Source organism: Crocodylus porosus, unplaced genomic scaffold (genome assembly GCF_001723895.1).
Source record: "Crocodylus porosus isolate Cpor-Errol unplaced genomic scaffold, CroPor_comp1, whole genome shotgun sequence".
NCBI classification, from domain to species: domain Eukaryota; kingdom Metazoa; phylum Chordata; order Crocodylia; family Crocodylidae; genus Crocodylus; species Crocodylus porosus.
In genome coordinates, this window is record NW_017728914.1 from 32,785,325 (window position 1) to 32,798,127 (window position 12,803).

General features: G+C 47.4%; 1 protein-coding gene across 1 annotated transcript; it reads right to left on the minus strand.

The window, feature by feature from the left end:
* Positions 1-4,324: 4,324 nt before the first annotated feature.
* Positions 4,325-10,302, minus strand: LOC109310147 (leukotriene C4 synthase-like). Its single transcript, XM_019535197.1, has 5 exons — positions 9,869-10,302; positions 6,693-6,792; positions 5,732-5,802; positions 5,312-5,393; positions 4,325-4,729 (listed from the first exon to the last, which is right to left on the minus strand). Exons 1-5 carry the CDS (start codon positions 9,924-9,926, stop codon positions 4,603-4,605), a joined length of 438 nt encoding a protein of 145 aa, XP_019390742.1. The 5' UTR covers positions 9,927-10,302; the 3' UTR covers positions 4,325-4,602.
* Between the last annotated feature and the right edge of the window lie 2,501 nt (positions 10,303-12,803).

Sequence of the window (12,803 nt, forward strand, 5' to 3'; positions counted from 1 at the left end):
AATATCACCAAAGGTTTTAAGTCGAAAGGTCACCTTTCAGGTATAGTAGTGCTTTGAGCTGCCACCAGTGGAGGGAGCAAATGTCTTTCTTTTTATTTTTTTAAGTAGTACTTTTCATGTTCCAGGTCAAATCAGCCAAATCTGTTCCAAGTTATATCAGCTGAGCAGAATATAATCATTCCAAAAACCATATCAATGGAACTGGCAGAACTCAATCATTTCAAACACCGTGTATGGTGCTACAATGGGGAAGCATCCTCTGTCCTAGGCTCTCACACTGAGATTTCGGATATTCCCAAATCCATTGGCAGGCATCCATGCAGGCCCAAGCCCAGAGGCCTTGGGATTCAAATGTCCCCAGTTGATCTTGGCCCAGTTTCCCCAGGATTTCCCTAGTAGTGGAGAAAGACCCTAACAAGTTGGATCGCATGGGGAGCTGCCTGGACCATTGCCTCTACTTTCTCGGGCTGGGTTTTTTGCTTGTAGCCATGTTGGTCTAAAGACATTGGCAGGCAAGGTTCTTTGGGTAAATGTGACATCTTTTATTAGACCAACTGAGTAGTTGGAACAAAGTTCTTTGCAAGCTTTTGGGCACAAGCACTTGCAAAGTACTTTGTTCCAACTACTCCGTTGGTCTAATAAGATATCACATCTACCCAAAGAACCTTGCCTGCCTTCTGGGGCTAGGTATTTTGGGGGCTGCCAAAGGTCTGTGCCTCAGGCTGCAGCTTTTAAAAAGACTTTCCCTAGAACGACCAGAAAAACAGAGCCAGTGCACAATTGGCACTTAATACCGCCAAGTGGCTGCCAGTTCCACGCTCTGCTAATATGAACTGGTGTATTAATTGTTCCTCTCCCAAAATTAGAGGCACCTTCCCCATCCACTTAAGTAGTGAGCCAGACCAGAGCAGCCAGTTGCCATGTGGGGGATGGGGCAGAGAAGGGTGCAGTGTGGGATGGCTGGAGGACTGACCAGACGCTGGACATGGGAAGTTTGGTGCCTGCACATAACACTGAATGGGTTCAGGGAAAAAACAGTTCAAAATAATACCTGATTATCCAGGTATACTATTGAAACATTCCGGGAGGTTTACATTGATTGCTCTGAACTGCACACTTGCAGTTGCACCCACAGTTAAAATGGTCCAAGCGTTATATGTGTAGAAAAGGCCAGAGTCTCTCCATGCTTCATTTTCCACTACTGCCCTAGAGGGATGTTGTGGGGACACCATGAGACATTGTCCAAAAAAGTGATTGAAGTGAGTGTGGTAGGGTGGGTGCATTTGCAGGTAGCCGGTCTGTCAGTGGGATTTTCTTTCAGGTTACAGCCTGTCACACTGTTAAATTCTGTCTGGACCTAATGTGAACTCTGCTCTGATTAAAGACCATTAGGCAGCAGTGAACTGGCAAGGTCTCTGAAGGAAAGGAGGGAGCTTTCCTTCCTCAAAGGGTGGCCTTGTATGAAAATAAACTCCAGTTCCTCTTATGGAGCAGTGTGCTAGAGTGGAAAAAAGATGTAAAGACGTGGGGCCAGAGCCTGTCAGCAGCACTTTTGTAATCCTGATGCTCTGGCTGAGCCATCCTGCAGCCCCACCACACCACCCAGCACACAGGCAAGCAGCCAGGCCTCACATGGGGCAGGTGCAGGGGTGGGCAGGGTCTGGAGACTGGCAGGGTTGTAAATCTGGCTGCCGCTTGAGAGGGACATTGGAGCAGTGATAAGCATCCCAATGAGCTTGAGTGAGACAGCAAGCAAGGCTTTTACCAAAGAACCAGACTCTGCAGGGGCACCCCAGGACTGGACAATTTTGTTTTAACTCTTTCTACACCAGTAGGTTATTCTGCTTTAAAAATGTGGGGCTTGTGATCAACTTGTAAGAGATGATGGACTGTATTAGTATGAGGAGCTAAATAATAGCTCATGATGGGACAGAAGTAAGATGCCTCTACCCCAGGCATGTTACAAAGTCTGCATAAAAAAAACAAAACCTCTTTTCTAACAGCTTTTCACCAAAGCTGTTAGAAGAACATTTTGGCATTGTTGTTTGTATTGTTATAGCAGCCAGGGTCAGGGACCCCATAGTGCTATGGACCTTTGGTGTCACTTAGATTTAAACCTTTCCCTGCAATGGTTGCTACCCCACAGATGCTGCTACACTGGCTGAGGGGGTGAGAGCCAAGAAGCAGAATTCACTCAGGGGGGTTCTTGCTGCTCAAGCTGGATGAAATGCAGGAATGGCATTCATCTCAAGCATTTTTTTTTTTTTTTGGCTTTCCTGATTCTAGGTGTTATTAATGGCAGACTCGGGGACCAATCTGGATAACGTTTTTTTTTATAAGATTTCTTTAACTGACAGTGTGTTAATGTAACTGCTTTTCACAATATGGAAATGAGATGGAGTCCCCCTCCAGCCTTAGCACAGACAGCTTTGCATTTTTAAAGCCACAGTACCAACATTAAGGGCTGGTTCCGAGAGCACTCAGTGTTTTGGATCCTGAGTTCTTTAGAAAACCCAGCATGGGAATCATCTGGTAAGAGATGAGACCCAGTTGTGGGTGCTGAGCTGTTGAAAAAATGCTCCTGACTGAAAGTTGCTGAGCAGTCAACTCTCAGCAAAATCAGCAAGAGCTGCAGGTGCTCATCACCTCTAAAATTCAGAGGCTACATTACTGAAGTCATGTAAGACATCTCTTCTGTCCCATTTTATAGCAGGGAAACTGAGGCAGGGATCAGATGTGATTTGGCCAACACCCACTGGCTAGTCAGGTGTGAATGTTCTGTGCTGCACGCCAGCCTGGGAAGGAGGACACGGCCCAATGATCTCACGGTCATTTTATTGCCACTACTTTACATATATATTGTTGTGCAATAATTGTTTGACACTTGTACATCAAAACTGCTACAGTCATCCTTATTAACAGAGAAGCCCAGCCAAGGTCAGTAGTTATTAGTTTAGTTATTAAGTGATGGTGTTATTTTCTGCCAGGGGTATTGACTAACTCTCTTTAGGTCCCTTGATCCATGTACTAAGGAGAATAATTTCTATGAGAGCCCTAAGCTACCCATCTCACAGCTTAAACATGCCTATGGCCATCTGTTCTGGTCCATATAAATTCTTGTCAGGAGCATACAAGGTTCTTGTGTCTGTGAGCCCACCCAAAAGCATTCTCACATGCCTGCCTCAGATGTGACCCTGAGAGCCAGGGCGGCTCTTGAGGAATGAAATGCTCCCATGAGCTCTCACCTGGGGAGTCCTGCAGTTCCTGTGTCTTGCAAGAGTCTGCAGTTGGCTTAGTCAGGCAAAGTTGCAGTTCTTTGAACCAGGATTTCTTGAAATAAAGGCTTCAGTCCCAGACCCCAAAGTAAAAGCCACGTGACACCAACGCATTGCATACAGCTTTGATGGTTTTCTGCATAGACTTAAGGCCCAAACTGCCCCTGAGATTGATCACTTGGCATCCAGCACCCATGTCCCCTCTATAGTGTCACCTTGATGTTGTGAATCAAGGCAGGGGACTATTAGCCCATGAACTGTGTTCCCAGTGAGCGAGCTCAGATCACCAGCTGTCTTGGGTCTATTGGTTGCCTAATCAAAGAGGAATCAGCCCAACACAGGGAAGTAAGTCACAGCATGCCTGCCCAGTCTGGAGGACAGTCTCACCTTCGGTCTGTCTATTCCAAACCAGGAGCTCAAAGCTGCCTCTTTATATGGCCCTCATTTACAACACAGCTCGTTCCACTGCCTGCCTTTGGATTCTCCTCATTCTTCTCTCATCTTGCCTGACTCCCAGGGTTAGCAGAACAAAGAAACAAAAGCAAGGGAAGTCATAGTTAAAAGGTCATGCAGGGCACAAGTTAGATGCACTGTGTGGCAGGAGTCATGCCAAAAAGCCCGATTAAGTCATCTTGTGCTTGCAGCAGGTCAGAAGCTCTGCTGCAAGCCAGAATAAATGGGTAACTCGAGGTGACATCCTGTGGCTGCTCCACAGATGGTCAAAACAACACAGCAAACACCTTTCAGATGCATGCAATAAATTACCTGGCTTACAAGCACTGGCACCTAGCAGGGTCACCCTTCCCAGTGCTGCAGCTTCTGCAAAAAGAGGTGAGGTCTGGAGAGACAGCAGAGCTGGCAGCTGAGAGGCGGGGAGGTGTTCCCCGAAAGCCTCCTTGGGCATCCCCTCCAGTGCCCCATGTCACACTTCCTCTGGGTTCTGCCTTTTTTTTTTTTTTTTCCCTGTTTTTTTGCACCGGTCCTGGAAGCACTGCAATACCAGGTCAATGCATGGAGTGGATGGAGCACGCTCCGGTTCCACCACACCCCACCCAGGGACGTTCCTCACAGCCACTTATCGCAGGGCAGCCTTGGCTGACTTCACTCCAGTGTTTCCCTAGCAGCTCTTGCCAGTTCCAGGGAGCCAACACACGATGTGCTCAAAATGTGGGAGCTGACATTCCCTACATGGGAAGGCAAGGCTGGGGACAGCAAATCTGTTAGTAGAGGTATGACACCTGTACAGGACACAGCATGAGGACAGGATGAAGCGGGCACTTGTGAGTGTGGCAGAGAAGGCAAGGCTTTGCCCAGGTAGATGCTTTTCTCATAAGTCCATGAGCCACAGGACATTCAGCCCCACGTAGTGAGAGAGCAGAGAGTGCAGGATCCCAGCTCCTGACAGTCCACTGAGAATCCAGATTAACCCAGCGTTGAAGTACATCGGGGTTAACCTGGAGGGATTGAAAGTGAATTAAAAGCACTGGCCTCTCACATGACACTCCTTTGCAGTAGGGGAGAGAGGTGTAGAGAGGGTAGGTCACACAGGCTCCCTCACCCCTCCCTGGCCCAGACCTTCCCTTTCCACCCGTACTAATCCCCTCCCCTGGCGCTGGCTCCCCTGATACTTATGATCAGGGGAAGCTCAGGACCTCAGAAGACTCTGCACATGTACTCTATACCTCCTGCCCCAATCTGTACCCGTGCCCCTGGCACCGTCATGACAAGGGCAGTGGTGTTGGGACAGGTTTCCCATGAGATGTAATGCAGCCTTTATGAAACATTATGCCAGGATTCTGCAACGTCCCATACAGTCACTGTTTCCCTTACTCTAGCCCCGACTGCACCTCCCTATCCGGGGGGAAGAGAATGCTTGGCAGCTCTGATTCTTCGTGATCTTTCAAAGGGAGGCCTGAACAAGGTGAGGAAAAGCTGTAGCCTCAGGAAGTGATCCCGGCCACACACCTCAGGCTTTATATCCCTGTACCCAAAACCCCAGGGGAGCTCAATGCCTGTGCCCAGCAAGTCACCATTACCTTCCTGAGGCGGACTCCTTATACCCTGTGAAGTAGAGGTAGCGTGCGTAAAGGTAAAGCAGGCCACAGACAGCAGCCAGACCTGCAATGGAAAGGAGACAAATCCTAGCAGCCCACACCAAAAGCTTTGGGGAGCTGCCCGGGCACCCAAGAGACGTGACTACTCCTCAGCTCGAAGCCCAGACCACCCCTCCGGATGGGCAGAGCTGCTGTCTGACCTCTCTGCTCCCAGGCCACCCCTTTCAGACTTAACCTCTGGGGGAGATCCTGGTGGCTCCATATCTACTATGAGCGCGATCCGGACAGAGGACTGGGGAAGCCAGGCCCGTCATCTCTGACTGCCAGCACACGGCTAGCACGCCAAGCTATGGAGAGCAGATGCAGCATTTCCTGTCTGACCTGGTAGCCAGGTAGTCTCACCTTGATGGAAGAAGAGGCCAGCCTGCCAGAGAACAGCCAGGAAGATGGGGAAATACTCCGAGCAATTCACCCTGAAGGAAAAGAGGAAGAATAGGGTTGTTCCTTCTGCATCTCCCAGGGGCTGCAGGTTCCTGTGTTTCCACAGACAAGTTTTCCACAAGCCAGCACCCAAGCATGGGCAATGGTGCCCGCAGTCCTGTGACCAGCATTTTGTCTCACCTTCCCTTATTTTGTCCTTGCCTTTGCCCTTGGCACCTTTGGGCCATAGTATCTGTCACTTATGGCTGAGATGTGTATGGGCAAATCTCAAGCTCCCCTGTGCCCCAGCCACTCATGACTGAGCCACAGCAGCTAACCTCAGAGCAAATCCAGCATGGCCACTACTACCTGTGGTGTCAATGCATGATATCACAGTGACGCTGCCATCAGGGCCCTGCCAGACTGAGCCAGTGCCCACAGGAAGAATGTATAGCTCTGATGGGTCTGTGAGAGCGTTACCAAAAACCCAATGAGCGCTGCACCAAGACACCAGATTGACTGACAGAGCAGGTGAGGTGGGGGGTACCTCCTCATGACTCTGGCCCTGGCAAAACAGTTCCTCCAGCTCCCCCTCTCTAGCACAACACTGTAAGCACCTCCAGTCCCGTGAAGCCTTATGAAGAAGCTGTCTGATCAGCTCTGCCACCAGTGAGAGCCTGGGAGCAGAGGCAAAATGAGATATTTTTGTGCCCTGGGCAGAGATACCAGGAAGTGGGGTAAAGGGGAATTGGTGCCCAGTGCTTCAGAGTCTCACCTGATCACAGATGCTCCCCTCCCCCTGGATGCTGATACCACGACATGGGCTCCCTGGGGATGGCCCCCTCTAAACTGGCACCCTGGGGTAGGTGCTTCACTTGCCCGACCCTAGGTATACTACTGTATGGAGCTTCTTTAAACAAATAAATTGAAAACAGCCTCTTACTGTGCTCGGAAGATCCTCTCGAATTCTGGGGGCCCTGCAACTTTGGGAGGAGAAATGCCATACGTCCTCCTGGCATAGATCACCTGGAGGCTAAAGTAAGCTGCAAGGAAAGGAGTAAGAGAAGGATGATGTTACCAGCCTTCCTGGAGATGAACTGTGGTGATGGAGCTCCTTTGATGAGCTGCATCCTCTTACTACAATCCAACAGCACACAGAAGAGCGGAAAGGGAAGTTAGAGAAACATCCCTGCATGTAATGGGGCCATGTCTCCTGTCCCCCACTCCACCTCCCCCCAGCTTTCAGACTACTCCTGCCATAAAGAAATTAACCCCACCATAAAGAAATTATGTGGAGGCCTCCTATAAATACTCCCAAATGAATAAAGGAGCTTTTGGACAGAATCAGATTTCTCCACAAGTCAGGGGTTTCAGAGATGCTGGGTTTTTGGTGTTGGTCTAATAAAAGACATCACATCAAAGAACCTTGCCTGCGTATTTCGGAGAGGAGATTAGGGAATGTACCAGCGCTCTGACGGGGCTCACACAGTCCAGCTCACATGGCCTGGGCTCTGCGTTACACTATCTGCATCCCACATGGCTCCGTGTCAGTTTACTTTATCCAAAAGAACATGGAGAGGTGATTTGACACCTGGGCTCCAAGGTCTTTTCAAAGGAGACCGCACAAAATCCCGAACGGTGCATGAACTGACAGCTGGAAGCCAAAATTCGAATGAAAACTCAGCACAACTTGTGAACAAGTGGGGATGATCAACCATTTAGATAAACTCCCAGAGAACAGTGATCTTCTGGGAGAAAAAGCTCTGACTGCACAATCAGCATTTGCTATGGAAAAACTTAGGTTTCTTAGGAAATTTAAACTCTTTCTTGTGGAAAATTGGCCACCTGCCTGGGAAGTTCTTGTCCGCTTCAAGCTAGCCGAGTTCAATATATTGACCCTGTGTTTCGCTGGTTCTCAGCAGTCCTGCACACCCCTCAGCCCCGCTGCCTTCTTCTGCGAGGGAGCTCTCTGCCTGTGTTGGTCCAGGGCTGGGGGAAAGAGGGCAGCTAAATGCCCTTGCACGCTCTTTAACATGCGGGCAGGCCAGCAGCCTTATAGATTTCATAGATATTAGGGACTTCACAGATCACCGGGTCCAGCCCCCCTGCACTTGGGCAGCCTCTATGAATTTAATTTTCTGTCAATTGACAAGAATCCAAAATGTGCTCTTTTGTCAGGAAGTTCTTCCTACAGTCCCATCATCTGCAGCTCTTTGTGTTTTAATATGGATTTTTTTGTGGGAAGGGGTCAGGATCTGAACTGTTGTTCTCTAGCTCACCCTTACTTATGACAAAGATCTTTAGCAATGAATAAATGCTGCCGGTAGTGACAGTGAGAAATCCCCAATGAATGAAGATGGGTTTGCTTACTTATTTCACGACTGCAAAGTTAAAGTGAACAACTGCATTGAATTACATAGAATTCATCTGATCGAGTGCGACCATGTAGTACACTTATATCTTAGACTGGGGGTTTTCAACCTTTTTTTGGTTGGTGTACCCCCTGTGGCTGGTTGAGAGGTGGGGAGTCCCCCGACAATCAGCTGACAGGTGGTTGGGGTGGGAGGGTGTCCCTTGGGCCACATTGTCAAAACCAGAAGTGCTGGCAGCGCCAGCGAAAACAAAAGCGCTGGCGACACATGGCACACAGCGGTGCAAAGTGCTGGCGGCCCCACCCTTGGCTTCTCCGTGTCACAGCCACGTACCCCCTGTGGCCTTCTTAAGTACCCCCAGGGATACGCATACCCCTGGTTGGCAACCCCTGTCTTAGACTCATCACAGAAAAATTAACAAATAAAAAACCATATATCTATCTAGAGATGTAGGATGCTCCAAATTAGTTTACTAGGAAAGTGCATATGGTTACATGGTAGTAGACGTGAATCACTGCTGTAGCCTTGAGAGATAAAGGAGTTTTTGTGATATCTTTTATTGGACCAACTGTATGTCTGAGAGAGAAGTTTAACAAACTTTCAGTGACCCAAAGAAGGGCAGAGTGTGTCTAAAAGCTTGCCCGATAAAAGATATCACAAAAAACCCTGGTCTTTCATACATAGCTGCTGCGTTTTCAGAGACACTCTGAAGACATTTGCTGGTTCAGCTAATAGCAGCATATGGGAATAAAGTAGTACCAGTAGTTTGTTAACTCCTAGTAACCATGTTCTATGTCCTGAAAGCCATCGGTCAGAACAGCACCGTGGTTTAAACTGGGCTTTGCGTGTTTGTAACCAATCCATAAACATGGTTACTTGTGATCTGATTGTGTCTGCATTGTTTCTGAAGAGGAGTATGTCATATAATAAGCAAAAAACCAGAACACTGACCATAAGAAAGATACGTTTTATTTGTAAAACAATGTTAAAGAGATAATCACTTGCATTCTTAATTTGTCTAAGAACAAACCAGGGTTTATAAAGTCTTTTTAATTTGTAACTGTTCAGATACTGTCTGAGGACTGATAGTCTTCCAACATCCAGTCACATTTTGACGTTGAAATTTTTAAACATTTCATTTTGATCTTTTTCTACGTGTAATCACTAGTGGAGGAGCTGATCCTGCCCATAAGCAAAAAACAGGCAAGGTAGGAACAGGTCTAGGAAGATCCTTCCCTCCCAGGACCCCTTACACCTGCCAGCCAGGACCGCGTTTCTCCGGGCCTCCATTCTCCAGAGCTGCAAGCTCCAAGGTTTTAATTTCAACTGAACAGCATGTGCAGTCAAGGAGCCGTAAGGAGCCTTCCTGTCAAACAGGCTCTTCTCGTTCTTTGGGAGCATCTTCTCATTTATGGAGGAAAAGAAAATCCCTAACAGGTAGAGACTGAATCTCGGGGGGGAAACCTCTATTATCCTGACATCCCTGGCCCCAGTGTGAGTTGGTCTAATAAAAGATCTCAGATTTACCAAAAAAACCTTGTCTGACTATGTCCTTAGACCAACACGGCTACAACCTATACCCCTGGCCCCAATGTGTGGTTCATACTGTTAGAAAACACTGAAGAACAGCAGAATGATAGGTACCAGGGCAGACATTTAATAGGCAAAGTGATGCATTCATTAGGCAAACAGAAGAGTGGGGGGTGTTGATGGTACCTGGCCTGATCCAGTTAAATGCTTGGCTTACCTTGCTCTAAGACACCCAGAACTGTCACAGCCGCCAGAAGATGAATCTGCTCCAGCATGTTGACTCTTCCAGGCTATGGGCCCTGGGGATCAGTTGCTTGCTTGATGTGTCCTCTCCTCGGTTCCTCTCTGCTCTGATCAAGAGTCAGGGTCCTCTGGCAGACAGGAAGGCTGGGTGCTGGCAGAACTTGCTGGGTCCAGAGCCAAATGCCCAAAAATGGATGGTTTCTGGCTTCCCTTTTGTTTACAGATGCAGATAACAGAAAACAACAGAATATAAAAGGAGCCCTTGTCCATATTAGTATTTCCATTTTTGCCCTCTTCCAAGAAAAGGGAAAATCCCAAGAGGCAGGCATGAGCTAAAGAGAAAGGCAGGACGAGTAGCTGGGAGCAGAGGATAAACATTAACAGCTAGATTTCAAATCACCCCTCCCCTCCTCTTCCTCTGTCACGGACACATATGCATCCAGCGCTTTTTCTTCACCTTGGTGCACAGCGCTCTGTGGGCTGCTCTGCGTGTTTGCTGAAGATTTCTTATTGTAGCGAGTCCAGTGCCCACTTGACCTTCTGAAATTCTTACAAAATACCCACAGGAACAACTAAGCGAAGCTGGGATTTAGCTTTATTACACAGAAATGATAAATAATTCCTATAGAGACTGGCTACCTATGCAACCGTTCCACTGCAATGGGGAGACTGGACGGTAGAGAGTGTTCAAAGACACGCAGATCTATTTTGCAGGAAAATATTTTTCCTGGAGGGAAATGCTGCAGGGCACGAATTTCAAAGCCACGAAGGAGGTTTAGACACACATTTCCCACTGAAAAGAACATCAAAATCCTCTAGTTAGAGTCAGAGTTCTCCGCCATGGCTCACAGCAGTATCAGCAGGAGCGCTGCCTGAGGACAAGCTGCAGGTTTAGCGAGGGTATCGCAATAAATCCACCGCATCACTTACACTTCATAAACCAGGAGCAATCCCATGAATGTAATGCCCATTGCTAACACAACTGGCATATGTGAGAAATGAATCAGGCTTTCTGTCCTTCCTTTGCGCTGTTGCTATGCAGTTTCCTTTGACTCCATCTCGGAGCAAAATCAGAAACGGAAGGCAAAGCAATCGATTGTTAAACCTCACTACAACAGAAATTAGATTAGCCCAACACAATTTACAGGAATTACACAGAGGAAATGGTACTGACAAACTTCCTATCGTCTAACGTCTTTTAAATAGCAAAAGAAAAAAAAATAATGCTTTTTGCTGCCTCTTTATGAGAGAGAGATGACCTGAAAGGTTATAAAAACATCCATGATTGTTTTTCTTCACTTAGAAGTATTAGCAATGCTGGGGTTTGTTTTCTCTGGCTTCATTTGAAGGTTAAAAAAGAGCCAGGGTCAGATTCTATTTCATCTATTAAGTGCATAAGCAGACTTAGGCATCTAAATGTGACCCTATTCTGCTCTGTTCAAGCTAATGTATCTGCTTTGGTAACATGCTGTCATCTTACTCGGAAGACTGAGTCACAAAAACAAGGAGAAAGCAGAAGGTCTCATCCATGGTCTGCATTACTTGTTTTTCAGAGGCTCAGGATTGCACTTAAGTGCTTGAGTCCACTTATATGCCTAAGAGGTGGACTAGAACTGGCCCTGGGTGTGTTTTCTGGTCTCAGTCATGGGGCAGTAGTTTCTAATAATTGACAAAGACAGTTTTTCTCCCAGCTGTTTGTCAGAGTCAAGTCTATTGACAAAAGGAAATGCAAAACAAGGCAAGCAAAGATGCTCCCTTCTCTTACACTGGCATAGATCAGGGAAAGATCCCTGACAACAGCGGAGTCACAGGCATAACGTTCAGGCACATGAGATGAGGACCAGGCCTGAGGAATTTGTAAGAATCAAATAAAATCCCTTTTCAACTCAGGACATCACAGTCCTGCCCACTCGCCTGTCATTCTGAAAAATAACTTTACGCATAAGCAGAAGAACGAACTAAAGAAGCACAGACTGTGGACAAAATTCCTCAGGCCACCTCTGTTCTTGCAAGAAGGCAAAACCCCTCTTTCTTTCCTTTAGCAGGTTATTCTTTTTTAAGCCATTTGAGGGAAGTGAGCTAGAAACACCTGCCTGTAGCTGCTGGGTTCTGATGGCCGTCCCCAAGGCCACGCACCGCCTGATGAGAAGGCCAGGTCTCAGTTACACCCTTATCTCCCTAGGAACCCAGTAAGCAAACCATATATCTGAAGCTCCTTTTTAATCAGAGATAATACTTCAGCCAAGGAGTAAGTGGCCTGAAGTCCAAAGCTACACATGCTGCCGATACAACAATTCGAAGAAACCTTTAGGAAAAGCAGTTAATGTGCCAGGGTGCTTTCCCGTCACTTAAAGAAAAGGCTTTCTTAGGTCAAATGTACACAAGCTATTTCAATCCCAGTCATAAGTAAAGATTTGCAGCACTATACAGAGAGGAGGCTGGATGAGAAGGAAGCCGTAATTAATAGATCACACACGGGGGAAAAGAATTCAATTCAGGCAGGTGTGTGTTTAATGGAGGCATCTGAGTTATCAAAGTTACTGTTTCTCTTTGGGGAAAAGCTGTCACTGTGACAGAAAAAAAAAACAGCACAATGTCCAGAAAGGATTGTGGCAAATATGAAAGCTATCTAGAGAGCTGAGACCTGCTGGACCCCTCGCTCAGCTGACTGGCACAACCGCCGGAGAGACTTGGTTCCAGCAAAAGGCTCTGAAAACAAAGCGCTCGAGACACGGAGGAGCAGCACCCCCATTGCCAACATGGTACAGGGTAGCAGCGACCTGTCTGCCCCCGAGTACTGAACTTAGGTGTGAGATATAATAGAAATCATTGTACCTGTTGCGAGTGCTGAAGAAACTGCTCCCGAGCGCAGCTGCTATTCTTACTAAAAGATAAAAGAGGAGGGATTT

Coding starts and splice junctions, on each gene's coding strand:
- LOC109310147 (XM_019535197.1), bottom strand. CDS start 9,926: ATGCTGGAGCAGATTCATCTTCTGGCGGCTGTGACAGTTCTGGGTGTC. Junction 6,793..9,868: donor TCTGGGTGTCTTAGAGCAAG/GTAAGCCAAGCA, acceptor CTTTCCTTGCAG/CTTACTTTAGCCTCCAGGTG. Junction 4,730..5,311: donor AAGGAGTCCGCCTCAGGAAG/GTAATGGTGACT, acceptor CAATCCCTCCAG/GTTAACCCCGATGTACTTCA.